This window comes from Syzygium oleosum, unplaced genomic scaffold (genome assembly GCF_021117445.2).
Source record: "Syzygium oleosum isolate NSW1041296 unplaced genomic scaffold, Sole_v2.1 Sole_v2.20, whole genome shotgun sequence".
NCBI classification, from domain to species: Eukaryota; Viridiplantae; Streptophyta; class Magnoliopsida; order Myrtales; family Myrtaceae; genus Syzygium; species Syzygium oleosum.
In genome coordinates this window covers 1,156,193-1,183,993 of record NW_026607504.1, presented here as the reverse complement: position 1 = coordinate 1,183,993, position 27,801 = coordinate 1,156,193, and the positions used below count along the sequence as shown (strand labels likewise).

The 27,801-nt window shown below is 42.9% G+C and overlaps 5 protein-coding genes across 6 annotated transcripts; 3 read left to right on the top strand and 2 right to left on the bottom strand.

Moving 5' to 3' along the window:
• Positions 1 to 5,933: 5,933 nt before the first annotated feature.
• On the top strand, positions 5,934 to 6,921 carry LOC115668479 (uncharacterized). The gene is made up of 2 exons (XM_056320240.1): positions 5,934 to 6,283; positions 6,428 to 6,921. Exons 1-2 carry the CDS (start codon positions 6,037 to 6,039, stop codon positions 6,649 to 6,651), a joined length of 471 nt encoding a protein of 156 aa, XP_056176215.1. The 5' UTR covers positions 5,934 to 6,036; the 3' UTR covers positions 6,652 to 6,921.
• Positions 6,922 to 13,031: 6,110 nt separating this feature from the next.
• Positions 13,032 to 16,111, top strand: LOC115689098 (uncharacterized). Of its 2 annotated transcripts, none has more exons than XM_030615067.2 (6): positions 13,032 to 13,213; positions 13,292 to 13,402; positions 14,629 to 14,879; positions 15,252 to 15,339; positions 15,749 to 15,815; positions 15,896 to 16,111. In XM_030615067.2, the coding sequence occupies exons 2-6, from the start codon at positions 13,398 to 13,400 to the stop codon at positions 15,947 to 15,949; spliced, it is 465 nt and encodes a 154-aa protein (XP_030470927.1). In that variant the 5' UTR covers positions 13,032 to 13,213; positions 13,292 to 13,397; the 3' UTR covers positions 15,950 to 16,111. The 2 variants fall into 2 exon arrangements, with proteins under 2 accessions (XP_030470927.1, XP_030470925.1); XM_030615065.2 differs by having other exon boundaries at positions 13,033 to 13,213; positions 14,624 to 14,879.
• Positions 16,112 to 17,430: 1,319 nt separating this feature from the next.
• LOC115689096 (glucan endo-1,3-beta-glucosidase 14) lies at positions 17,431 to 19,667 on the top strand. The gene is made up of 3 exons (XM_030615062.2): positions 17,431 to 17,681; positions 17,963 to 19,002; positions 19,380 to 19,667. The coding sequence occupies exons 1-3, from the start codon at positions 17,501 to 17,503 to the stop codon at positions 19,452 to 19,454; spliced, it is 1,296 nt and encodes a 431-aa protein (XP_030470922.1). The 5' UTR covers positions 17,431 to 17,500; the 3' UTR covers positions 19,455 to 19,667.
• Positions 19,668 to 19,779: 112 nt separating this feature from the next.
• LOC115689097 (palmitoyl-monogalactosyldiacylglycerol delta-7 desaturase, chloroplastic-like) lies at positions 19,780 to 22,406 on the bottom strand. Its single transcript, XM_030615063.2, has 5 exons — positions 21,716 to 22,406; positions 21,478 to 21,618; positions 21,215 to 21,355; positions 20,613 to 20,719; positions 19,780 to 20,185 (listed from the first exon to the last, which is right to left on the bottom strand). Exons 1-5 carry the CDS (start codon positions 22,262 to 22,264, stop codon positions 19,975 to 19,977), a joined length of 1,149 nt encoding a protein of 382 aa, XP_030470923.1. The 5' UTR covers positions 22,265 to 22,406; the 3' UTR covers positions 19,780 to 19,974.
• Positions 22,407 to 25,266: 2,860 nt separating this feature from the next.
• On the bottom strand, positions 25,267 to 27,751 carry LOC115689093 (SNF1-related protein kinase regulatory subunit gamma-like PV42a). The gene is given in 4 exon segments (XM_030615058.2): positions 25,267 to 25,962; positions 26,324 to 26,429; positions 26,431 to 26,673; positions 26,938 to 27,751. Coding segments are annotated over 4 exon segments (1,209 nt in total). The 5' UTR covers positions 27,468 to 27,751; the 3' UTR covers positions 25,267 to 25,632.
• Between the last annotated feature and the right edge of the window lie 50 nt (positions 27,752 to 27,801).

Here is a 27,801-nt window from a genome sequence, read left to right as displayed (position 1 = left end):
GGCTTAAATTGTAACGTGTGATGGAATTTCACTTGTGGTTTGTAGGTTGAGGTGATAGGCATGATCTTTATGATTGTAGGATGCAACCTGATTTTTTAAACAGTTTTGAGGAATTAGAAAACATGAATTATACCCTCTTCAAGGAAAAGAGATGGATGCTTAAGATGTAATCTTAGAAGTGAAAAGTTTGAATGATGATTCTCGAGGTATAGAACTTGAGGAGCATTGAATGGAATATAGGTAAGTTCTTATCTTTGGGCGATATGAGGAATTGAAGTTATTCAATTAGGTGTTCATCATTTAATTGATAATATTCACATTAAGATTTGTGGAATTGAGGACGACCTATTATTCTGATGATTTGGAAGATAATAGTTACTTATGTCTAAGAGATGATCTTTTAAATAGCGATCAAAGACAAGTTCTTGTTTTGGTGAAATCAAACTCCATAGAGACAAATATGGAAATTGCTTAGGGAGATTTCTGATTCTGACTTTAGGAGAAATGTAAGTAACTCGACGAGTGTAATGGCTACTCTTAGAATTGAACCAGAGATTATGTAAAGGATTTGGATAACGCAGCAATCAGATCCTAAGGTTTCAAGGATTCGCAAAGAAGTAGTAGAAGGTAGAAAGATCAAATTTTCAAGTGTCCGAGGATGAAATAGTAAGGTTTCATGGGCTTATTGCGAAGCTAAAGAGGAAGGACTTAAAAACGAGATGTTGTCAGAAGCACATCGAAACAATTATAGTGTACATCCAGGAAATATGAAAATGTATCAGAACCTCTACCAACACTATTGGTGGAATGGAATAAAGGTTGATATCGCCGAACATGCCCGAAATGTTTGACGTATCAACAAGTGAAAGTAGAACTCCTATCTATTGAAGTGAAGTCGGCGAAAAGAAATTAATGAAACAGGAGTTAACACGAATCACTTCAGATACTGTAAAAGTGAATTGGAATTAACTTAAAACTGCCCAAGAGAGTTATGCGGATAAACGTCGAAGACCATTGGAATTCAACGTTGGTGAATATGTATTTTTGAAAGTATCACCAATAAAAGAAATATCGCAATTTGGAAAGAAAGGCAAGCTAAGTCTAAGGATTATAGGGCCTTTTGAAATTCTTGAGTAGATCGGTGACTTGACCTACCGTTTAGCCCTACCACCCAGACTTTTCAATATTCACGATGTTTTCCATGTATCTATATTAAGGAAATATGAACCAGACACTACTCATGTATTGAATTTTGAGACGATCGAGGTAGACGAAAGAATAAATTATGTGGAAAAACCAGTACAGACCTTGGATCGAAAAGAACAAGTTCTGAGAAAAAAGATCATTCAGTTGGTCAAGGTCTTGCGGCAATATCATGACATGGAAGAAGCAATGTGGGAAAGTGAAGAGGATATGTGACGCAAATATCCACATCATCTTTTTGAGAGATCATGTACCTTTGAATTTCGAGGACGAAATTTCTTAAGGGGGGAAGAGTTGTGACATCCGGAAATTTCGTAACAATAAGTAATTGATGTTGGGAATTTCTATGTTCGAAGATGATATTTGGATTATAAAGCTAAGTATTATTTAAGTTAATATTCGTGCGGACGCGAAAAAAATCGTTGTTGGATTGTAAATCGCGAAAAGCGAATTCGGAAACGTAATCGCCCTGAGCTCGTCGTAATTAAAATCTTAAACGTTGTTGTGTACGATAATCGTAGTACGGTATTAATTAATTTACAGTTGTTTTGGGAATTTAGTGGGTATTATTATTATTGGTTAATTTTGGTTAAGTAGTGTTAGTCTTTTATTCTAATTTGCCGTTAAGGAAATGGGGGAGATATTCTCTCAAAAATATCTCTTCTGGACTCTTCTTCTCTCACGTGACTATTGAAGGAAAGGTTGACCGAATGCCATTTGTCCCCTTGAGCTAGACACCTAGCCTAAGTAATCATTTTCCTTGGCCACCACTCCTTTCCTGATTTCTTACACCCGGCCATGATGGAAAGAGAAGATGCCACCTGTGAGTGCATTGTAATTATCCACCCCTTCGTATACTTCTCAGTTTTCATCTTCGTGTGGGTAATTACCGAAAACAATTTCACATGAACCTACACTCTCTCCTTCATTTTCTACTCTCACCACCACCGATCCAAAAATCTGTGGAAGAGTTTTAACCTTTGGGGTGTTCAGATTCTGCACAAGGTAAGTGAAAACTCTAGGTTTAAGCTAAGTAAATCTACTGACACTTTTAACTTGGTCGCTTGAGAAAGGATATTTTGATGTGCAATAGTGAGGTTGTGATGATAGTTGAATCTGTTTTGCTAGTTCTGTGCATGTTCAAATGGATGTTATTTGTTTCCTTAAAGTATGGTGAAAATCGGCAAGTGAAACGATTAAATCTGATCGTGTAAGTGTTATCTTTGAGGTGATTGTTGGATTCTTCTTGTTGGTTTATGTATGTTTAAAAAGGGTAGAAAATCGTTTTACTGAAAGTGGAGTATATTATGTGAGTATGAATGATGATTCTATATATCTTTGAAACTGCTTAGACTTTACTGTCAAAATCTGGTTTTGTGTATCTTTGAAACTGCTTAGACTTTACTGTCAAAATCTGGTTTTGTGTACCTTTGAAACTGCCCAGACTTTACTGCTAAGACTTTTCGTTCAGACTTTACCTTCAAACTTTAGCCTTGTGAGTCTGAACTTGCTTGTGAGTCTGAACTCGCTTCTGAGTCTGAACCCGCTTCTGAGTCTGAATTCGCTTTTGAGTCTGAACCCGCTTCTGAGTCTGAACTCGCTTCTGAGTCTGAACCCGCTTCTGAGTCTAAATTCGCTTCTGAGTCTGAACTCGCTTTTGAGTCTGAATTCGCTTCTGAGTCTGAACCCGCTTCTGAATTTGAATTCGCTTCTGAGTTTGAACCCGCTTCTGAGTCTGAATTCGCTTCTGATTCTAAACCTGCTTCTGCTTCTGAACTTCCTTCTGAGTCTGAACTTCCTTCTGATGACTCGAATTTTCTTCTGATGACCAATTCGATTTTGCTTCTGATGATCCGAACTTACCTCTGATGACCGAATTTGCTTCTGAACCCGAATTTACTTATGAGCTAAGTTTGCTTCTGAGTTTGAAATGTATTGCTTCATATTTAATTGCTCGGATGATGCATTTCATGGCTTTAAAGTACAAAAACCGTGATGGCTCGGTATGGGACGGGCCAAAGCGGATTTATGCATGCAAATACTTGGTTGTCATGACTCGCATGAGAATAATATTAATTCCGTCGCCCATTTAGTGGTGTGTGACGATGCCCCGTGTGTCGGGATGCCCCGTAGGTCAGGATGCCCCGGGGAGTGTTTTGGGATGCCTTGGGAGTCGAGATGCCCCGTAGGTCGGGATGCCCCGGGTGTGTGCCGGGATGCCTCGGAGTTGGGATGCCCCGTTGGTCGGGATGCCCCGGGAGTGTTCGAGAGGATGAAGTAATGAACCTAATCGCATGAGCATAAATGTTTTACATCATGCTTGCGTCTGAGTGAAAATATTATGATATGTTTCATTATTCAGATTTTGCGGCACATCCAGACGGAAAAGGTATAACTTGCATTCAAATTCTATGCATATCGTTTGCTATGCATGCATATGTGTTTATGCCAGGTGAAGTGGTAAGCTGATTTTCCTAACTTAAAACTAGAGATTTCATTTACTGGGCTTCGGCTCATCCCATTATTTTTCAGACATGTAGGAATGGACAATCTGCTACCGATGCTTGCTGGTTTTTCCCTAAATACTATGAATGCCAGGACGTTGATATGCTTGTCCCGAGGGTGGATATAGTTTGTACTAGATGTATATCTACTATATGGGTAGATGCGGGATTTTGGTTGATATGAAGGCGACGACATCTACGACTCGTTGTAAAGTCTACTTTTGTGCGGGCCGTCTTTGGAGTAAATTGTAGCATGGAGATAGGCAACCTCGACCTACCCAGATGTTTGTTCTTTGTGATTTTATGATGTTTTGTCTGGACTTGTAATTCTCACAAGTGTCGTTAATGAGAAGCAAAAGTATTTTTGACAAAACTTGTTCAGACTTTGACTTCCGCTGGCCTTTTTTTTTTAATAATATTAATTGGTACGTGTTGCGCGTGACGTTCTGGGGTGTCACATACGGCCTCGTATTTCGAGGTTGCGATCTCCATAGCCGCGAGTCGCGAATTTGGCATAAAGAGAGAGAGAGAGAGAGAGAGAGAGAGAGAGAGAGAGAGAGAGAGAGAGAGAGAGAGAGAGAGAGAGAGAGAGGAGCCAGATGAGTTGAGTGGGCGAGGGGTTGGTGTCGCCGACGAATAGAAGCGCGACGGCAAGGGCTCTTGGCAGCGTTGGTCAGCGACGGCGATTCGCCCTCGATCTCTCATTTCCTAAGCCCCTCCATGTCATGAGAAAGAAAATATGACCAAACATGGAAACAAAAAGAAAAAGAAAAAGGAAAAAAAACAGTACACATATCAACCATCCAAAGTTAAACGATAAATGTCGTACCATCATGAAAAAAAAAATGTCTAATTTAGCTTCAGTCATCAGTCATCCAAACGATGGACGAAAAGGGATACTAATCCTACGTCTCTTCTAGAAGTCCACGACCGGGTTGACCGTTGACTGTTCTTGAAGGTCTCTCCTCTTTCGCCGTTGCGTGCGGTGCATCGCATTGGAGAAGGAAGCCAAACCCAACACCGATTCTTCACCCACCACACTTCCTCGCCTTTTTTTCAGTTTGGAAAACGAGAGCTAAAGCGAGACCGAGCTGGAGATGCCCACGTCTGCTCTCTCATCCCCCCACGCCTTGAACTTTGCACTTTACCTAAATTCCACCTACCTCTTACCCATACATTCCCCAAATCCATGAAACTCCCCCACAAGGATTTGGACATTACCCCTAATTTGTGGTCCCGAACCTTGGGACTAGGATGGAAAAAGGGGTTTCGGAACGGGTCTCGTGTCGGCATTGGAAGGCTCGTTAGGAGATTCATCCTTTCCCGTGATTCTAACTCGGTGAATCGAGCGAGCACCGGACCCCTTTTATGGTATATGATCTAGGGGGAGAGTCTATAGTTTCTCCTTAAGTAATTTTGGCATTGCATTAACCACAAATCAAACTCTACTTTCCCAGTCCAACCAAGGTGTCAAGTTCCGAAGCAAAACAAGCAAAAAAGGAGAAAAGGAAAGGGAAAAAACCACCAAAAACCCCCAACTTTACCATTTGTGACACATTTACCCCGAACATTTTTTTGTGCCAAGAAAAACCCCAAACTATGCAACTTGTGACACATTTACCCCAATATACTGTAACCTAGGGCATTTTAGTCTTTTTCCCTTTTCTATTTTTTTGTTTTTTTTTTTCCTGGGGTGAGGTCGCCGGCGAGGGCGAGGACCCTCGCCCCGCCCGGCGAGGCGGCCCTCACCTCGCCGGAGTTGGGCGAGGACCCTCGCCCCGCCCGTGCGAGGCGAAGGCCCCTCGCCCGGGCGGGCGAGGCGCCCTTGCCTCGCCGGCGTCGGCGAGGGACCCTTGCCCCGCCCAGGCGAGGCGATGACGCCCTCGCCCGGGCGGCGGGAGCTGGCCGCCTGCGGCGTCGCCGGCGAGGGCTTCCTCGCCCGCCAGCGAGGGCCGCCTCGCCCGACGCCGGCGGTAGCCCTCGCCCTCGCCGGCGAGGTCGCCGGAGACCTCGCCGGCGAGGGCAGCCCCTGCTGGAAAAAAGAAAAAAAAAGCAGAAAAAAATAGAAAAAGGGAAAAAGACTAAAATGCCCTAGGCTATAGTATATTGGGGTAAATGTGTCACAAGTTGCATAGTTTGGGGTTTTTCATGACACAAAAAAAAGTTCGGGGTAAATATGTCACAAGTGATAAAGTTTGGGGTTTTTGGTGGTTTTTTCCCAAAAGGAAAAGACAGAGACTTTCCTGGGCTTTTTCCACGGGTGCCAACAAGCAACAAGCTCCTGCCCTGCATATAAATAGACATCTCCCCTGTTCACGCCTCCCGTCACATGCAACGGATTCAACTTTGTCCTCGCTCTCTGGCGCTCTCCCTCCTCCCTCCTCCATCATCATCTTCATCACTGCAGTCGTCATCGTCTTCTACGATGAACTCACCGAGTCTGGTCTTAGCTACAACGGCCATGGCTGCTGTCTCCAGCACCATCCTGTTTCTTGCTTTTTCCAGGCAAAAACCCCCGTTTCCTGACCAAGAACCTCAGCCCCCCGAGCAAATTCTGCGATCTTGCTTATGTTCAGGTACTTGGCTTCGTGTTCCTTTCCGTTCTTGGGTGGGCAGTGTTTCTTCTCTTCACCTGGTAGTTCTGTTCCCCCGGTTTTTTTCAATGAAAAAACAAGATTGACCCATGGGTCTTGTCTCACATCATCTGTTCTGTTTGGCAGATGGAAAAAAGAAGGAAAGAAAGAAGAAGGTACGGTTTGCGGCTGACGTGAAGGAGCCAAGAGGGAATGGGGATGAGTTCAGGATGAAGATGAAGAAGATCAGAGCATCAAGTCCTGTCGAGAGAAGTTGCAGGAGCGAAATTCCTGAAATTCCTGCAAACAGAATCGCCTTGTACAGTGGAATCCTCAGGGATCGAGCCAACCGGATGGAGTGCTCGCACTGATCAATTTAGTTCATCAACTCCAATCGTTTTTCCTTTCTTCTTTTCACTTTTTGGTGTACAATCTAACTCTAGTTCTTCTTTGATTTTCCACGTCTTTCCCGCTGTTGACTCGTGGTAAACAGATGTGTGGCTCTGAAAACAGAGCAAGAAAGGGGCAAATAGTTTTTGTGCTCCTTCTGTGGAAAGAAAAGATCTGTGCCTTTTTGTGTGGATGTAAATAATGCTTGTCGTTGACTTTGGAAAATGAAGATTACTTTTTTCTTATGACTACTTTAATTGTCGCTGTCGTTTGGTTCATATGAGTTTCTAGGCTTTTTCTCCAACCTTCATCAAGATCAGAGCTTCCATCACATTCGCTTGATTAAAGCTGTTCAGATGGTTCTGGAGCCGAAATCAAAAAGTTAATACTTTTCTCATTTGATAAGAGAAGGACGTGTTAACTGTTAACAATTGCATGATCAAATTTATTAACAGTATATTACCAAGTCCATATAGATAAAACCTTGATTCAGCTTACATATGAATAGATGTGAAGCGCCTCTTTTTTGTTTTGTCCAAAAACAAAATTTGTGCTCGGTATGTAGATATCTATTTAAATGAAGCGATACATGGTCGGTAGAATTAACGCGGTGTGAAAAATTGGGTTATCTTTCGTAACGCTGCCGAAGAAAGTGAACAACTATGTTGGTATTGCTATGCAGAACACACCGCACATTTTTTATGGACATATGTCCATACATATCTCCCATCTTCCAAATACATAGCTGGCTAGCGAGTTGGGCAATGTGAAGGTGAACTGAATAGAGCTGATGGGGATGGACCACAGTGAGAAAGAGGAGGTAAGCTGGAACCTTGTGAGAAGTTGCCGCTCACCAGTTCTTGCCCATATAAGGCCAATCAATGTGTGATGCAAGTTGTGTAACGAGCCATCTACTTTGACCATATTCTCCTTTTAGACATCTTATATGAATGTTGTTCACGGGTGATTCGGGGTTCATACACGCGACTATTTCACCGGACCTCAAGCTATAGCGAGCCGACTCCATGTGGGATCCACGTGATTTGATGGCGCATACACCTTGTTTCGCCGGAAGCTATGGCTTTTAGTTGTAAAGACAAGATCGAACATCTCCGAATTTGCAAGCTCCTTGAGTCACTTTCGCTCTGTCATCAAGCGCCATACGCGTGTAGTGCAGTATAGTTTGCTGCGTTCATGATAAACAAGTCAAATCCTCTTTTTTTCCCTAACTTATTATTGGTCGAAATGTTTTGGTGAAACAGTTTTGTAGGATCCTTGATAAACTTATACCCACTTCATCAAAATGTTGATAAATTGAAGCCAAGACCCATGTACATTTGAGATTGGTGAAAAGTACCCTATTGGAAAGCTGAAAGTGGCAGGATTAATCTGCGAAAATTATCTGCAAATGCATTTTATTTTTGTGGAACGGTCAGGTGATGTTTGGATCAGCTTTCGCGTACTCCCAATAAGTCCACCTTTCCTACAAATCTTAAGGGCATACTCTTTCATATCGGTTCGATACTTTCAAAATCACTATTTTATCTCCGAATGCTCTCGATAAGACTTGAACTGATATCACAAAGAGACGAGCAAACTCCCTTGTCATTTTGGTAAAGCGCCATCCTACCGACTCATTAACTAAGGATTGACGTCTCAATTTCAACAGAACTGCATCCTCTTTTAAATTCTGTATGCCTTTTTCTCCGGAGCCATCAAGAAACTTCTGCAGAAAAGAAAGGTCGTCGTCAATTAATTCAAACAAAAATTAACTTATGTTGAATTAGTGGTGATTCATTGTGTTTATTATATATTAATTAAAATCGTTAGGAGATGTGTCCTTGACACACATTCATTGAATTGCACGCACACATTAAATCTATGGTCCTAGGAGGTGTTTTGCCGGATCGGTCGGGATAAAATATGGGCGGGAAAAGTGCCAAAAAAGTCCTAAACCTTTTGTATTGGTGCCAATTTAGTTCTAAACCTTTTTTTTGATGCTAATTCAGTCCTAAACCTTTTGCATTGGTGCCAATTTAGTCCAAAAATTTTTTTGGTGCCAATTGAGTCCTAAACCTTTTGCATTGGTGTCAATTCAGTCCTAAAACCTTTTGTCTTTGTGCCAATTCAGTCATTCCGATCAATTTTGGCCGGATTTTGCTGACGTGGACAACGACCGGCCGGCGGCCGGTCACCGACGCTAACGTGGACAACTTTAATAATATTTTAATATTTTTTTAAATTTTTTTCTTTCTTTTCTTTTCTTTTTTGTTTTTCTCTCCCCTCCCTCCAGCCGGTCGCCGGACCGGCGACCGGCTGGTGGCCAGAGGCCAGAGGCCAGCGCCGACAAGGCTCGCCCACGCCGGCCACTGGCGAGGGCGGCCTCGCCCAGCCGCCGGTGAGGCTCGCCCTCGCCAGTGACCGGCGAGGGCGAGCCTCGCCAGTGGCTGGTGTGGGCGAGCCTCGCCGGCGCCGGCCTTTGGTCTCTGGCCACCGGCCGGTCGCTGGTCCGACGACCGGCTGGAGGGAGGGAAGAGAAAAGAAAAAAAATCAAAAAAATCAAAAAAATTCAAAAAAATATTATTAAAATTGTCCACGTCAGCGCCGGTGATCGGCCGCCGGCTGGTCGTCGTCCACGTCAGCAAAATCCGGCCAAAATTGATCGGAAGGATTGAATTGGCACAAAGACAAAAGGTTTAGGACTGAATTGGCACCAATGCAAAAGGTTTAGGACTCAATTGGCACAAAAAAAAATGTTCAGGACTAAATTGGCACCAATGCAAAAGGTTTAGGACTGAATTGGCACCAAAAAAAGGTTTAAGACTAAATTGGCACCAATGCAAAAGGTTTAGAATTTTTTTGGCACTTTTCCCAAATATGGGCTATTGGATTTAAAGCGGAACAATTTTGTCCGTTAGATCAATTTACAAAAAACGACCGTTACCTATTAAAAGCCGTAACTTACCGGCATTAAAGGATGTTTACAGAAATGGGGTTGCAATTTTACAATTAATTAGTGGAAATTACGACAATGAATGATTATTGCTTTTGAATAAGATCCATTGATTACGAATTTGAGAGCAACGATGTTAAGAAGAGGGAAAGAGGAAGTTACAGTAATTTTTTAGAGAGAAGATATAAGGAATATTGAGTGCCATAATTTTTTTTCGCTCACCCTAAGTATCACATCAGAGTAAAATCGTACGTTTTTGGCAAGTCTTTTTACGTGAATTTTTACGTAATTTCTCATTCTGACTTGGAATTTTAAAAATAAATGAAAGTTTTGTTCAACATAAAGTGACGACGTCGTCTCTCTCTCTTTAACAGAAACAACGACATTTGCACTCCGTCTCTCTTCCTCGAACGATGACGTCGTTTCGCGCTCTCTCTCTCTCTCTCTTTCTTAACAATTTGTCTTTGAATCTCAATAAGCCCAAAATCCCAAATCGAGCTTTTCTCTCTAATTGCAAATTAGGGCTTCTTGACCTTCTTTAACACTTCGTCTCTGAAGCAAATTGAGCTCTCTCTTTAAGAATTTAGGGATTCTCGAGTGAGCTTGTCTATGAAAAACCCCAAATCCAGCTCTCTTTTAGAATTTAGGGCTTCTCGAGTGAGCTCTTGCTCGTCATTTTCTCTCACTGGACACAGACTAAAAAGGCGACAGCTTGGAGGGAGAACTTAGGGCTTGTCGCTCGATGAATCTTGCCCCAATTTGAAGAATTGGAGTTTAGGTTGCGTTTGGTCGTCCAGATTTTTAAACAAGATAGGACTGGATAGGATAGGATAAGAAATCCTGGTATTTCTTCATATCCTATCCATTGTTTGGTGGATTACGGATTTAAAGTCGGATAGGATAAATTTTTTTTTTTTTTTGCTATTCACGGGTCTAGAGGAGTCGGTGAAGGAAAAAAAGCCGAGAAATTTTTTTGGTGAAAGTGCACAAGGTGTGGGGATGAAGATGACGGCGAGTGGAGAGTAGGGTTTCTGGAAAAATAGACATTAGAAATCCTATCCAGGTCTATCCCACCCCCCCTCGGATTTTTTTATCAGGGCTATATCCGGTCTATATCCGACCTTATCCTATCCTGGACCACCACCAAACACAAGATAGGATAAAACATATCCTATCCTGGCTTTTATCCGGTCGACCAAATGCAGTATGGGCGAAAGATGTGTTAAGTTTTGTGGATCAATTTCTTTTTAAGGCTCCGTTCGTTTGGCGGAAAATATTCTCCCGGAAAATATTTTCCGGGTTTTCCGGTGTTCGGAGGGCGGAAAACGTTTTCCGTGGGAAAATATTTTCCTTCCCCCCCTCACAAAATAACCTAAGTCTACGGAAAATGACTTCCGCTTCTTCAAAAGCGGAAATCATTTTCCGGAGCTTCTTCTTCTTCTTCTTCACTAAGGTCGCCGGCCGCCGCCGCCGCCGCCGGTCGCCGCCCGCCGCCGGTCGCCGGCGAAAAATATTTTCCGAAACTTTTTCATATTGATCGCCGAACACCGGAAAATTATGTTCCAGGAAAACATTTTCCAGGAAAATGACTTCCGGGAAAATATTTTCCAAAAGGAGAATATTTTCCGCCAAACGAACGGAGCCTAAATCTGTTGTTTTGGAGTTTGGATCGAATCCCAACTCTGTAATACATGAGAGAGAAGATTATCCCGAAAATATTTCGGATCAGCAGCCCAGAAAGATAAATGCTTTCTGGACATTCAAGGTGTCTGGCCAAATTGTGCGAGGGTACCTAGTCAGGGGCGCATGTCCGGACAGGTTTTGTCCGAGTTCCCAGGGAAGACGCGTTTTGTCGCGGTATCCCGTGTTTAAGTAGGATTTCTCTCCTGTCTTGTTTGGAACACAATCACAAGTTGATTAGAGTGCCTCTTAGAGTTTTTCTAGCAAAACTCGGTGAGAGAAACACGATAGGCTATGAGGTTTTGTGCCTTGGGACTGGGGAAATACGAGTGATTAAGCAATTAGGGTTTTTAAATAGGAAAATTGAATTTTATCCCAATTTGTCGAAGTAAGGTTAAGTTTCTTTAATTAGATGAGTAAGTGACATCGTTTACCATCTCAATTGCTGACTTTAGCTTGCCGGCACGCCATGTCGAACGGTTTAATTTATTTTAATGACTCTTCAGATTTTCCGGCGAGACAAATAATCAATAGCACTTAATTGATCAATTTTTCAAATTTGTGGCAATTAAGTGAGTGAAAAAAAAAAGTTACGACATTCAAGTGAGCGTCATATGAAAGTTTTATGATAGTTATGTTGTTCTTATTTCGAAGATACAATCATGAGAACCTACATGCTTGCAAAAGTTTGAGGTAATTTACTATCTCCAAAGGTAGATTACTAACCATTATATATATAAACTTATAAGAGACTTTACGGTTATTGAGGTCAATTATTGACTATAAGTTCTATCTCTTAAGACGACTACAGGTACCTTCCTATCCCATCGACTAATTACGAAGTGATATAAATTTCTTGTGACGATCCGCATAACTAAATTACGACACAAAAAAAGGAAAGTTACTATGGGTGCAATTGAGATCACGAAGACTTCAGGCAAATTACCAATAGTTGGAGGTATAATAATTAAGAACAGGAATTACAAGTTATGACCTATCGAGGAAAATTACAATTTTAGTAATTCCATCGACAACATACGAAATATAAAAGGGAAGTTATTACTAATGATAGAAAATTACTAACCATAATGAACTACCCACTGTGGCTGATTGAGGAAAATTACTTATTACTGGATAATTTACTCATGGCAACGTCCTCGAGTTAGAAGAATTTTACTATATTTTATGAAACTCTACTAATTCAATAAGTGCAGTCAAATTATTAAGAAATTTGACCGCACGAAAAAGTACTTAACACCATTTTCTCTATTTATAATTATACAGAATATTTTTCCCTGAATTATAAAATTATTAAATCAACATTTTCGTCATATTTTCAATGATTAGAAACGGATATTTATTTAAAGTTCAATAAATAGATAAAAGAGAGAAGCATTCTAAAATCGTTCCATAGAGTGCAGGATGGGGTTGACTCCACTATAAGACAATAAAGTAATTCTACTAAGTGCACTTTTTTTTTAATAATAAGCGAGTGGTTAATTACTTTATATATTTTTTTCGTCATTTTTCTTGGGTTAAATTTACGTTTTTTTTTATTCTCTCTCTATCTGGTTTTTTTTTTTTTTGATCAAGCTCTCTATCTGGTTTATAAATAGGAAAATAAATGTATAAGGGGTTTACTGGAAAATACAAAAGCGAGATAAAAACGGAGTTTTTGACTTAAATAAGGCAGATAAATTTTTTATCAATAAAATATTCTGTTCAGTTTTAGCGTGGGTTACGTTCCCCAATAGCAGTACGGCACAGGAGGAGCGACAGAGAATCCAAAGACAAGAACCCATCTGTTCTGTCCTGCGTTAGGTGATCAGAACTGAAGAAAAAACGGACAGGAGATCAACGGAGAAGAGGAGAAAGAAGAAGACGAAAAGATCGCATGGACAGTTTCCGAGGTGGGTATCTTCCCATCTTCTTACCCTTTTGAATTTCTAGCAAAGATTTTTCTGATGATCTGTTCCTCTGTTTTTCAGGTTTGTGATTGTCTCTCTGTCAGGCCTTTGTGGTGGCTCTTTCCTGGGTACACGCACGGGCCAATCTGCTCCAGCTCCCGGATTTGTTTCTTGACATATTCCATGCATGGGGTAATTTTCCCACTTCAAAGTTTCAGTTTTGGATTTGGGGTTTGCATAAAGTTTCTTCCTTTTTTGGATGAGATTGGTGGAGAACTACGTTCGGTGTGTGGAATAACCGAGTAATCTGTTTTCGTATTTGGGGGTTTTTTAAGTGCTCCTTGCTTTGGGGAAGTGGATGAGGAATCTGACCAGCTTGTTTTAGTCAGCGGTAGTGGGGGAGTTCTTTGTATGCATAGGTCTCGATGAAGTTATGTGTTAATCATGGGATGGGGATCAAAAGATTGCAATGCACTGATCGCATCCTTGCTGCTTCATTTGCTGAGGAATTTGATGAGTGATTTTTCTGTTCCTGCGAGGGTATTTGCTCTGAAAGTAGCGAATTCTTCGCCGGCGGTGGGACAAATTTACTTGAGCTCACAAGTTGTTTGGTATTAGCGGTCATGTGGCACTTCGTGCTGCATATGAAGTTCTTGAGATTTTCATGCTGCATATGAAGTTCCTGAGGTTTCTTTTCTGTTGTGTGTTTGTCCGTATAATTTGGTATAGTCTGTGAAGCACTTCTTCAGAATTTGTTCAAGAATGGACTTTCATGGGACGAGGTGTTCCTGAGAAGTAGGGATATTATCTGTTTCTTTCATTACTCAGTCTCTAGTGATCATTAGATATGAGAGACGATGCTGTTCTATCCAGTGATATGCTTTGCATTTGGTTTATCCTTTCCTAGAGGGAATGTTATGCTTTTGTGATATTTGGAAAATGCATCTATGAAAGAAGTATGAAATTATTTATCATGTAATTCAAGCTCTCTTTTTTGCCTTCAAGAAAGATTGTAAATGATTACACATCATAGCAAGGTTACTGGTTATGGTCAGGATGTTTGTCATTCCATGGCAATTAGGAATTCTTTCTGTAAGCGAAGCCTTATCTTTTGGAAAGGGTCGCTGAATATAGGCCTCGTACATAACTTCTTCTGGAAGGTTTTTTTTTTTAACATTCTTGTTTGCGGCTGATGATTTAGATGTCATGCTTTCTCACCAACGACCCCTTCCTATCTAATGAAAAGGGAAAAAATTAGAGCTGCTTCTTGTGCTCTCTCAGCCTTAACCCCTTCCTTGTTATTGTACTCCAGTCGCATAAGAAAACGAATATGCTTCTTATGCTTCTTGACTTCTTCTAGCCTGGATTTGCTTTGTTGTATGTTCCTACATGATTTAATATGATTTGTAACAGAGCAGAAGTTGTTTTGGATGCTGTTTGAAGCCCAAACTGACTACTGCAGTGGATGCGCCATCAAAAGGGTCAGAAGTTCATGATCAGAAGTTGAAAAATCCAAGCAAATCAGAAGACTTCTGGAGCAGTAGCACATTTGATATGGACAATAGTGCAGTTCAGTCACAGGGAAGCATCTCATCAATCAGTACTTCAAACCAGACTATCGACCCACAAGCTGGCAATCCTGGGACACCTTCTGAATTCATTAATCATGGCGAGTTTTTTCGATTGTGGATTGTCCTTTGGGTCAGGCTTCCATTAACAAGAGAAACAAAGGGTGCTTGCTAGAATGGCTATTTTGATACCATTTCAAAATACGAATTGTCGGAGTGATGTGAAGAATGTTGCCTCAAAACTGACATACCATGATCTGTCTTCCCGGTTGGACCATCTTTGAAAATAAACTTGCTTTCTGATATCCTTAAATGGTCAGATGCATTAAGATACCATGCAATGACGTGAAGATAATGTGTTGACATGCGTTGTTCCACTTTGCTGGGTTGTTTTCTGGTATATGGGGATAATTACCACTAGAGCATGCATGTCTGTCTGTTTTTTTACCTGACATGAAAAGTTTTGCTTGTAGGTCTTATGCTCTGGAATCAGACTAGACAGCGTTGGAGAGGTAACAAAAGGTCTGAGAACCAGACGCAACAAGTTCAACCTAAATTAAAGTGAGTTTCTTGTGACTAAATTACAATTTAGCAGAGCCAATTAGACTAGCATTTTCGTACTTTTTGCCTCAATTAAGCAAAGCAATCTTCCGACATGATTTCGGTCTTGTGTGACTAGAAAGATTTTGGAATTGCTGGATTGCTCTGTCCCATTTAATTGCATCATTTTGACATTCTTTATCTGTGGACGTCACTCATCATCTTACATAAATGTGATTTTTAATAATGGCATATTTTTGAGGTCACTATTGTGTTGCCAATAGTTTGTCTGATGTGTGGGAACTCTCTGTAGAGTAGATCTTGTCATCAAAGTCTGGTTCTCTGTGAGAGTGCATGGACAATGTGTGGTTGTTTTATGTGAAACTTGCAGCCCCTGCATTGTTGAATCAATTTCTGTCTGGCTTTGCAGCTGGAATGTTACATATGATAACTTAGTTGGGAGCGACAAGCCTTTCCCGCAGCCTATCCCTCTCTCGGTAAGTCTTTGACTTGCGGGCTAATTTTTTTCGGAGATGTATATTATGCATGAACTTTGTGCAACTTCATCATCTGACAGGAAATGGTGGATTTTCTCGTGGACACCTGGGAACAGGAGGGACTATATGACTGAAGAAATCGCGCGAGCTTAAAAAGATGTTTAGAGGTTCCAAATGCTCTTATCGGCTGCTGTAACATACATTCTTTGCTTGAAAGAGAAGTTACTAATCAAGAAACGCTTTGTATACTGACTATGAGGAATCACATGATAATATGACTCCCTAGTTTATTGGCATTTGAGCTTTTTCCCTGTTACTCATTTTGAATAGATAGTAGGGAAGCTGCCTATGTTGGTCGACGGGAATTAACTAAGTATCTGAATATCTTGAGATGCCGCGTAAATTCTCTGATGCACTTGGCAGATGAATAAGATATATGGTAGCTCTCTCTCTCTCTCTCTCTCTCTCTCTCTCTCTCTCTCTCTCTCTCTCTCTCTCTCTCTCTTACATGCGCGCACGCACAAACTTCATTGGTGTTATTCTATGGAAAGTGGTCATGTTTCCAGCCACAGCTGTAACTTTTGGGATCGTGGGTCTTCTTTTAATACAGGAAAGTCAAACTTGTTTCGAAAAGGTTTCTCTATTTTAACTGAGGTCGCAAAGTCTCTCGTTAGAAACAAAAGGAAAGTAAATGGCCAAAGAACAGTTTGCTTTTTTCTTTGCCCGATGGCGCTGGGTGTGTTTTGTAGCTGAACTAGCTTAATCTGGAAAAGTGTCAGACCAGACATACTTGTTCCTGTAAAGAAAAAGAAGAAAGTGCGAATTTTTTCGGGCTACCTCAGCGTAACCTTTTGAGGCTAAGTCCCGAGGAAGTAATTGATCCAAGTTCTGCAGTCTCAAACGTACATAAGTGAGAAATTTCACAGAATAAGGAGTAAAAAATATACACATAGAGAACTTGACCATTCTCTGAAATTCCCTGCTACACCTCAGCAACGTTTGAGAAGCAAGAACGATCTTCAAAACGTCAGCTTTGGGGTTTCGTTACGCATCATGTGGTCAAATCACAGCCATTTGTAAAGTAACTTCAATATGTGGTCAAGTCACATGCGCTCATTCAAGAACCAAGAACCAAGAAGCACTCCTGTGTGTTTCGGGTTTCGTTTCGTATCATGTGGTCAAATCAATCAACAATGCCCAGGGGCATCGTTGTACACTCATATATTCTTCTTTTCTTCATAAGCTGATAAAAAAGCAAAAAGGCACCTGGGGCCATGCATGAACTTGTTTTATCGAATAATTTACTCACCTGTTTGGTTGATATGAACCTGTAGCACGAGGGATAAACCAAATATCAGGCAAAGATTGAATCGTAACATGGTTTAACTGTGAGAGAAGTAAATGAAAACATCCAAAGTAAAGAAAGAATATCAAGGAATGTAGATAAAGTATCTTTTTCTGAGAGGATAGAAAAAAAGTGAGGGCAAAGGAAGAATCTATTCCAAGCCCTTTTAGCTTAGCCAAACCAACCCATTTCTCTTTCCTTCTTTAGATTAACGTCAAGAATCTCTGCGTGGGGTGGTGTTTTTGTCTCTGCCACCATCTTTGGACCAAGGTTAAGAATCTGGGTTGGTCCATGGGCATGCCTCAAGGAAAAGCATTTGAATCATCCAAAGAATTGTTTTATGGGTTTTTTGTCACAAGTTCTTGAGTTACTAAATACAGGGTCACACCGCATTTCATCCTTTCTACAAGTGGAATGCTATTCTCTGCATAACCTTGTTTTCCCCTCCTCTCTAACAATGAAGGATTTCTCCTCTTTCTTCCTCTGGCTCCTTCTCATTTTCTTTTTCGCAACTCCTAATGGTATGCACAATCTCGATCCTCTCTTTCTAAGTTTTTTATTGCAGTTGCACTTGCATTCAGATGTTCTGTCAAGAATTTGAAATTTTGCGTAGAAAAGTTTTGTAATTGATTATTGATTACACTTTGTGGCTTTTGAACATTTAATGCTACCGAGAGGATGGAAATGCTGTGATAGAAGTTCATTAACTGCTTAGAAGGAAGAAGTCTTCATATGAATATAAACATACACTTTTAGAAGTTCATTTTCTAATGCTTGGCTCACAAGGCTCTCCTTCCTTCAGTTATTTTGACAGCGCATGCTTTCACGGGGACATATGGAGTGTGCTATGGAAGAATCGCAGATAATATACCTGCGCCTAGTAGCGTGGTGACCCTCCTCAGAGCGGCAAAGATCAAGAACATCAGAATCTATGATGCTGATCAGTCCGTCCTCACCGCCTTTAAGAACTCTGGTATTGAAATAGTCGTCGGCCTTGGTAACGAGTATTTGAAAGATATAAGCGTAGGTGAGGACCGCGCGATGAATTGGATTAAAGAGAATGTCCAGCCATACCTCCCAGGGACCAGCATCCGTGGAATCGCTGTAGGAAATGAGATTTTAGGAAGTACTGATCCCGAACTTTGGGAAGTCTTGCTTCCAGCAGCTGAAAATGTCTATAACGCGCTTCACCGTCTAGGCTTGACCAATAGCATTCAAGTCCAGACTGCGCATTCGGAAGCCGTCTTTGCGACTTCATACCCTCCTTCTGCAGGGGCTTTCAAGGAGGATGTCCTTCAATACATGAAGCCTCTTTTACAGTTCTTCTCCCGGATTGGATCTCCATTTTACATAAACGCATATCCCTTCCTAGCATATAAGAGCGATCCTGAGCACATCGACGTAAACTACGCCCTGTTCCAATCAAATCAGGGCATACATGATGATAAGACGAATTTGCATTACGACAACATGTTTGAGGCTCAGGTAGATGCAGCATATGCAGCTCTTGAAAAGGTCGGGTTCCCAAAAATGGAGATCATTGTGTCGGAAACAGGCTGGGCTTCCAAGGGTGATGCAGACGAAGCTGGGGCCACAATGAAGAACGCCAAGGCTTACAACTCTAACCTGCGTAAAAAGCTTGCGAAAAAAAAGGGCACACCTTACAGACCTAAGATCGCAGTGAAGGCATACGTGTTCGCGTTGTTCAATGAAAATTTGAAGCCCGGACCAACCTCCGAAAGGAACTTCGGATTGTTTAAGGCTGATGGGAGCATCTCGTACGATATTGGGTTTACTGGTCTTGTATCTTCTAAAGCAGCCTCGACTCGGATCTCTTTCAAGGTACAGGATCTCTCTGTTAGCTTCTCTATCCTATCCTTCATTTTTTTTTTCCGTAATTGCCAGGATGAAGTCTTCAAAGAGAGTTTCAGGACTCTCCTAGATTACTAGCTGGGAGTGTACTTGCAAGGGCCTGAATTTTGATGATCACATTTAGCATTCATATTCTCGAAATCTCGATCGCACATGTTGACCAAACTTTTGCTACTTCTATTAATTCATATCATCATAACAATGGGAGATTTTACGTTGGTATTTAGGGCTAATAACAAGACGATACCAACGTGCCATTTTTGTTGTACCCGTCTATTGGCAGCTTTATGCACAGCGAAATGTTGTTCTTGCTCTGATGCATTGTTCTTTTACATGATGTTTTTCAGGAGTTTTTTAGTTCTTCCTACATGTTGGCGCTCACAACTGGTGCGGCTGTGCTCCTTCTAAACTCATTTTCGTAAGAACAAGACAGTCCGGAGTTCTCTCAAGTCCTAGTACACATTTGAAGCCAACCCAGAAACCAGAGCATTAATGTTCTCAATTTGTATATCCATGTGTAGCTATCTGATTCATTCAAGTAACATCCAATTCTTTCAAATATTCATCCAAACTGTACAGGCTGGAGACCTGAACGCAATTGTGAATTAACATCTCCTTATTCTTGCTTCTGCAAATCTGGTTTTCTTAATCTGTCATCGTTACAGATATATGACATTACATTTGTCATTGTAAGCGTTCAACATAGTGGGGGTCTTTATCCATGCAAAGCTCAAGTACATGGTGAAGTTCACATAATCGAGTTTCTCTTCTCATTGGAATTAAATCCAGCGTAATGCATATAAGTTTTTCTATAATATACATTCAGTCAAAAATCAGTGGCTTTTCATGCTTGCAAAGGCCTTTAAAAGGAGGTCAATAGGAAATTGGAGGCAATCCATCTCAAAACTGTTGAAATTAGGCCTTCGACTAGACTTTCCAGATTCAACTGGTGGTGCCCATGTTCAATGCCAAGCGCTGCTTCTGTGCTTCATTGGGCAACTTCACATCGGTGGCCAAGCCAAGAGCTTGAAGAAGCCTCACCACATACCATGTCATGTCAAGCTGCCACCACTCTAGCCCATGCCTAGCCGAGTACTCAAAGGCATGGTGATTGTTGTGCCAACCCTCACCAAATGCAAGAACTGCCACCCACCTATACGAAACAAAAACCCACATCTGTGAATAAATTAATAACCAAGAAGCTACTCCGAAGCTAGAGCTCGAAAGTGATAGCTAATTAGTACGTGGGCTTATAGCAGGCACTTATCTAAGCCCATGGCGTATCCGGACTGTTATGGAGAATTGCGAAAGGAGTTTGGCCCAGTTTAAAAGCACTCGTTAGTCCATTGTCCGCGCAAATCATATGGCGGACTGTATCACCAAAGCCCTTCATAAAAACGCCCTCCCCTCTAATTAGATTACTAAAACTCCCAAACCCCTTTAGGATCTTTTATGTTTCGATATCGAACATCTTTATTTTAATTATGGCACTTATTGAATGAGGTACTTTTTTGATCGAAAAAAAAAAAAAAACCAAGAAGAATGAATATGTGAGAAATTGGGGACAAAAATTACAATACCAATTGTTCCTTGATAAGTCCCCAGTGTTCCATGCTTGCCTTCCCCAGACATGGCAAGCTGAATTCACAAGCCATGTGATGTGATAAACCCATACGATTCTTACACCCTACACAGCAAAGAAAGCTCATATAAGAGACAAAAAAGTTAATGAGCAATTTCAAAAAGCAACAAGAATTTGGAAAAGAAATCTGAAGTTGAACCAAACATTCACAAAGCACGCTCATAGTCCACAGATTCCAAAAACTAAAATGGTTCTGTTGGAAAATCATGATTAATGGAATGCTTGGTATTTTCTGTTCTAGCTTAAAACAGCAATTTCTCAATCCCAAAACACCCTAAAGTAAAGAAACAAGTGCTTTGTTTGAACAAAGAAGAGTCCAAAAAGTCTATAGACCCAGCTCATGGAGTCTGCGATGCCTGAGCTGGCCCATCAATATGAGTGGCCGAAGAAAAATTAGGCCCACAAGACTTAGCTGATGCCTTAGACATCAGATGGAGAGGATCGTGACAGAAGATGACAAAAATCTGGACAAATCTAGTGGTGTTCAGTGACTGTGTTCAGATATAGAAGATGAGATCGGAGAAATCATCTTTCACTTACCATTCCCCACACAAGGAAAGGAACTCCTCCCAATGCGTAGAGCAGAACAGCAAGTGCAATGGGGTGTGCAATGTAGGTGCTCTGCAGGGACCTGTAAAATGGCTGCTTCTGCAAATCCCCCACATTGTTTGGTCCTCCACACTGTAAACAAATGTCATTCATATATACATCATTCCCCTTATAATGTGAGAGAGAGAGAGAGAGAGAGAGAGAGAGAGAGAGAGAGAGAGAGAGAGAGAGAGAGAGAGTTTCATGTTTGATACCCTTTGAACAACAGAGTTGGTATCAAAGAGCCAACTCATGTGGCTGAACCAAAAGCCTTCAAGGGGACTATGAGGGTCTCTCTCCGAATCACAGTACTGGTGATGGTACCTGTGTGTGCTCACCCAATCTATTGGATTACCCTGCAAAATCCCATTTAGAAAAATAGCAAATTAACCCACAAAGAAAAGCCCATCAAAAATCAAACTTTTTCCCCATTTCATCTGTTTCTTATCTAACCTGAAGAGCCAAGGCACCACAATAAGCAAACAAGTATTCCAGCCACTTGCTCAGCTTGAAGCTCCTGTGGGAAAGGTTCCTGTGAAACGACAGCGTAATGCCTAACAGACCAGTAACTACGTACAACGAAACGGCGACCCAGAAGGCGCTCCAAGAGAAGTAAAACGGCGCTAACAAGCCGAGCAAATGCATTGCCAAAACGACAACAGCAGTCCCAATGTCCAGGGAACTCCACTTTCTCCCCGAAAAGACTCGCCTTTTCCTCTTCACCACCACGTCCGACAGAAAAATCCTCCTCCCGCTCGCGGCCCCTGGTTCGGAGACTCCGACCGACCCGGCTTCGGCATTGAGCCGGGACGTTCTGTTTTTGCTGGGGAGATTGTTTGGGATTGCGAATTCGCGAAGCGCATTGTATTGGATTGGCGGGCGGAGAATGAGATTGAGTTTCTGACGATTGTTGAACGAAGTCGGGTGGTGGGTTGAGGAGCGAATTGGGAGGCGGCGAGGAGAGAGAAGGAAGGGTTTCGGGTTGGCGTGAAGCAGAGCCATGATGCGTCAAATTGGAAGGAGGTGGTTAGGGTGACAAATGGCTTGGAAGTGGGAGAACAGAGGACATTATTGGCACTCTTGTGGTTGCAGATTCGGTCAAGAAGGACATGAATGAAGCACTATAATTTATAGTGGAGCGACAATGAGAGAGAGAGAGAGAGAGAGAGAGAGAGAGAGTGGAAGGGAATTGGAACCAGATATTGGTAATCTGTGATGGATTGCGAGGGGATGCTCTGTTTTGTCATTTTCCTCTGTTTCGCTATCGCTAAGGACGTCTCTCTGTATCATATTTAGTCATTTGCTTCTCTCTCTCTCTCTCTCTCTCTCTCTCTCAAAGAGCGATGAATTCAACGTACTTGAGGCGTGAATCATTCATGGCTGAGCTTTTTTGTGCTTCGTTCAACTTTGCGTCTCTGAGCATATACCATTTTGCTTTTCGTCATCTTCCCTTCTCCAGCAAAACAGAGTTTACGGAAAGGTTACATACATTCATATAAGCACAGTTGAATTGAATTTTGATGGGATAACAACACAAATAATCCTTAAAACGTGGGAAAATTTTATTTTTGTACCCAAAGTGGGGCCTTTTTCTCAATTTGGTACCTAAAGTGAACATAGTCCCAAATTGATACCCAAAGTGCCCATTCAGTCTCAATTTGGTACCCAAAGTGCCCATTCAATCTCAATTTGGTACCTGAGTTCACCGGCTGGATAAATGCTCACCGGCCGGCAAGAATTTACTGTTCCGGCTACCGGAACAGTATTTTTTTTACTTTTTTATTTTTTCTTTTTTCTTTTTTCTGTTTTTTTGTTTTCCTTTTCCTTTTCTTTTTTTTTTTCCTTCTTCCCTCCGCCGGCCACCGCCATGGCCGGCGGAGGTCGCCGGTGTCGGCCCTCGCCGGCGTCGGGTGAGGGCTGCCCTCGCCTGGGCTGGCGAGGGTTGCCCTCGCCTGGGCTGGCGAGGGTTGCCCTCGCCTGGGCGGGCGAGGGCCGACCCTCGCCAGTTCCGGCGAGGGCGAGGGTTGCCCTCGCCTGGGCGGGCGAGGGCCGACCCTCGCCAGGTTCCGGCGAGGGCGAGGGCGAGGGTTGCCCTCGCCGGATCTGGGCGAGGGTCACCCTCGCCGGCGTCGGGCGAGGGCGGCCCTTGCCTGGGCTGGCGAGGGTCGCCTCGCGGATCTGGGCAAGGGTCACCCTCACCGGCGTTGGGCGAGGGCGGCCCGCACTGGCCGGGCGAGGGTCGCCCTCGCTCGCGTCGAGCGAGGGCCGACCCAGGCGAGGGTGGCCCTCGTCCGACGCTGGCGAGGGCCGCCCTCGCCAGATCCGGCGAGGGTCGGCCCTCGCCCAACGCCGGCAAGGGCCGACGCCAGCGACCTCCACCGGCCATGGCTGTGGCCGGCGGAGGGAAGAAGGAAAAAAAAAAGAAAAGGAAAAGGAAAAGAAAAAAAAACAGAAAAAGGAAAAAAATAAAAAGTAAAAAATACTTTTCCGTGAGCCAACAGATTCTTGCCGGCGGTGAGCATTTGACCGGCCGGCGAACTCAGTACCAAAAATTGAGACTGAATGGGCACTTTGGGTACCAATTTGAGACTATGTCCACTTTGGGTACCAAATTAAGAAAAAGGCCCCACTTTGGGTACCAAAATGAAATTTTCCCTTAAAATGTTATTCAATATGCAACGTGATCTCTGAATTTTAAATTTGTTCAATATGGCATGTGCAATATCATCCTTGAACTTTTAATTTGTTCAACGGAGTCCCTGAATTTTTGGGAAAAGTGCCAAAAAAGTCCTAAACCTTTTGCATTGATGCCAATTCAGTCCTAAACTTTTTTTTGGTACCAATTCAGTCCTAAACTTTTTGCATTTGTGCCAATTCAATCCTAAACATTTTGTCTTTATGCAAATTCAGTCCTTCCGATCAATTTTGGCCGGATTTTGCTAACGCGGATGCCGTCCGACCGGTGGCCAGTCACTGGCGCTGACGTGGAAAACTAAAATAATATTTTTTATATTTTTTTGAATTTTTATTTATTTATTATTTCTTTTCTTTTCTTTTCTGTTCTTTTTTTCCCCTCCCTCCCTCGTTCCTCTAGCCGGTCGCCGGACCGACGACTGGCTAGAGGCCAGAAGTCGGCGCTGGCGAGGCTCGCCCTTGCCGGCCACTGGCGAAGGCGGCCTCGCATTGGGTGAGGCTCGACCTCGCCAGCGGTTGGGCGAGGCTCGCCCTCGCCAGCGATAGCGAAGGCGAGCCTCACCAGATCGGGCAATCGGGCGAGGTCGTGCTAGCCGCCGGTGAGGCTCGAGCCCTCGCCAGTGGCCTCCGAAAAGGGCTTGAGCCTCGCTAGCGACTGGGCGAGGCACGACCTCGCCCAGCGCGAGGGCGAGCCTTGCCATTGGCCAGCGTGGGCGAACCTCGTCGGCGCCGGCCAGAGGAAGGAGGCAGGGGAGGGGGGAAAAAAAGGAAAAGAAAAAAATAAAATAAAAATAAAAATTCAAAAAATATTAAAATATTATTAAAGTTGTCCATGTCAGCGCCGGTGACTGGCCGCCGACCGATCGACGTCCATGTCAGCAAAATCCGGCCAAAATTGATCGAAAGGACTGAATTGGCACAAAAACAAAAGCTTTATGACTGAATTAGCACCAATGCAAAAGGTTTAAGACTGAATTGACACCATAAAAAGATTTAGGACTAAATTGACATCAATGCAAAAGGTTTAGGACTTTTTTGGTACTTTTCTCTTGAATTTTTTGTACATGTTTAATTTAGTCCTTAGACTGTATGAAAATGTTCAATATTGAGGAATCACATTCTACATTGAATCAAGTTCATTAACCATTTGTATCATTTACCCAATCTTGAATTCACGAATTCACTGTCATTTTATGTTTGCCGGAAGCAAAAAGGGTATGATTGACATGATCAAGACAATTCGGCCACGCATAGTACAAGAAACATGATAAACACGATCTATACCGAAGCTATAATTGGGGTCTGTGATGTTCCAATCGGTCGTACCACCTAATTCAGATACATGTTGCTATCATAAACGAAACCGAGAAGTTTTCCGTTTCTTTCCTTTGACAAATCATGAAACGCATGCAGGATTACGACCCTCCAAAAGGGTTGGACTTGGCTAGCTTTGGACTTTATAGTCCTAGAAGGTCAAAATGCAAAAGACACAGCATGCTTCTAAGGTTGACAGGTTGACCTGCACAGGATAGAGAGATTCTTGTGAAGCTTTCCAATGGTCAACATCAAGCTTCCAATCAGTCGAAAAAACCTGAAATTTGCCACTGAAGCCGTGTGCCAGAAAAATCTTCACTAGCATTGCAAAAAACCCGCAAATGTTGGACAGGGGCCAAGCGCTAAGCAGACAGTAGTGAAGCCCTGAGGACTCTGATCATGTCCGTGACGGACACGAGCCCGGCCAGTGAACCCTGGTGATCCACCACCCACACCCTATGCACGTGTTTATCCACGGCCTTGTCCATCACCTCGGCAAGCGGGGTGTCGTCCCTGCAAGTCACGAGCTCCCTTGAAGGAACCCCCTCGCTAGGAGTCGAGTATATAGGGCTCATCGATATCTTCTCCGTGAACTTGAGCACGGTCACTGATAGCCACGGTTGCAGCGCGGAAACGTGGCACCTCCTCAGGTCTGTTGCCGAGAACGTGCCTATGAGCTTCCTGCCTCTTCCCTGTGTGAATCACAATCGAGAGGATAGGATAAGAGTGATGACAATACTCTGAAATGCCATGCTAACATTTTCATAAGCTATGATACTGGCAGCAAAAATGTCAAAGTGATAAATTTGACACAAAAATCTACGCCCACAAAAGGTGATGCATTGTTTTTTTTTGGTAAGGGAAGGTGATGCATTGTTAGTTCCCATGATTCGCCAAAAACTATAGATCGAGGCAGTTTTCAATCTCCAGAATCTCAAAGTGAACCCGTTTCGAAAATGAGAAAAAGACGGGCCTCGACTTGCGAAGTCGTTGAAAATGCGATGCCGGAGAAAGCTGAAATAATAGGGAACTAGCAGGATGAGAAGGCCATACATCCACAAGTTGGCTGTGATCTTCCTCCTCAAGAACACCCGAAGCCACGATTGGGACAGCATTGAGCAGAGCAGCCCTCATGCACTTGATGGCTTCAATGACTCGTCCTGTCGGTTATGGCGAAGACATTCCTATTTATCACTCCTAGCTGCTCTAGGGATTGCGACAGGATGGCCGCGGTCACGGACTCGTGTTCCTTCAGGAACCTGAGCACATCCATCTGCGTGAGCATCCGATAGCTCGACGCTGACTCCACGAGCTCGACCCCTGAAATGTTCTCCATGTGGCTGTCTAGTGGCACCAGGGCTCGGTGTATGCCTTTGCTGAACACTTCCATACAATCTAGGATGCTGCGTATTTTTAGCGTACTCATGGGGATTAGTTTTGTCTGATAAATTCCGTAATTAGTAACCAAAAGCTCCTTGATATTTTCCAACACTGGAATTTCGCAGGCTACAATAAGAGCTACAATTGATTACATGATCGAATTTTCCTCCGATTGACATGATAAAGATTCTTGGCAGCAACATGAATTATATAGCATCCTGAACTAATGATTGAGTTCATACACATTAATTCCAATATAAGATAATGAAGTCAAACCTTCGTATCACCTTGTGTTGGGGTTTAGAGTCCGGAGGCTGAGACCCTCAAGACAGTGTCCTATGATGTTAGACACCGGAACGGCCATCTTCTGATCGAGATCCGACGACCCGTCACCACTGCCGCCGCCATTCACCTGGTCGTCTCCGGCGATGTGGGCGAGTATATCGAGCATGGTCACCATCCCTATGTAATGCTTCCTGATGGTGCCTGTCTGCTTGTCAGACTCCATGATCATGGACCCGCCCGCGCCGATCCACTGGCCAGGTGGTGCCGCCACGGGCAGTGCCACCACGCTGTTCACCACTAGCGCGTTCATGGTGTGGGCGAACGACGCCGTGTAAGGGACCTCCACAAGCCGCCTCGCGTTGACGACCATGTCCTTCACTTTCTTGTCTCTCAAGGGCTGGCTTGAATCGGTCGCGAGTGGCCTGGGTGACGACGCACTGCTGATTTGTGCCATTGTTTTTGCTTTGGGTTCGGTTTCTTTTTTGCAAAGTCGCCGAACTTGTGAGTACACAAAGGAGGTTGGTTCGAGCATCGAAGGAGGACATGAGATAAAGTGCAAACGAAGACTGCCTCTATGTCGTGTTACTACGTACGTGTCGAGACTCGATTCAAGATGACTTGCATGGATGTGCTTAGCCTTTGCCACGTAGGTTTGCAGGGGAAAATGAAACACTGCGCCTTGTCGGTACAGGTCTCAAGAAAGATTTAAATTCGATCTCGGTGTTGTATGCTGGTTTCAAAATTCAACTCAAGCATACCCGGAAAATCCTCAGTAGCAGGATCGTTAATGGATCTAATTAGCCCAGTATCTACGTGTCTGCATCAAACCATATCCACATTATAAGAAGCTTTTGTTAACTATGTCG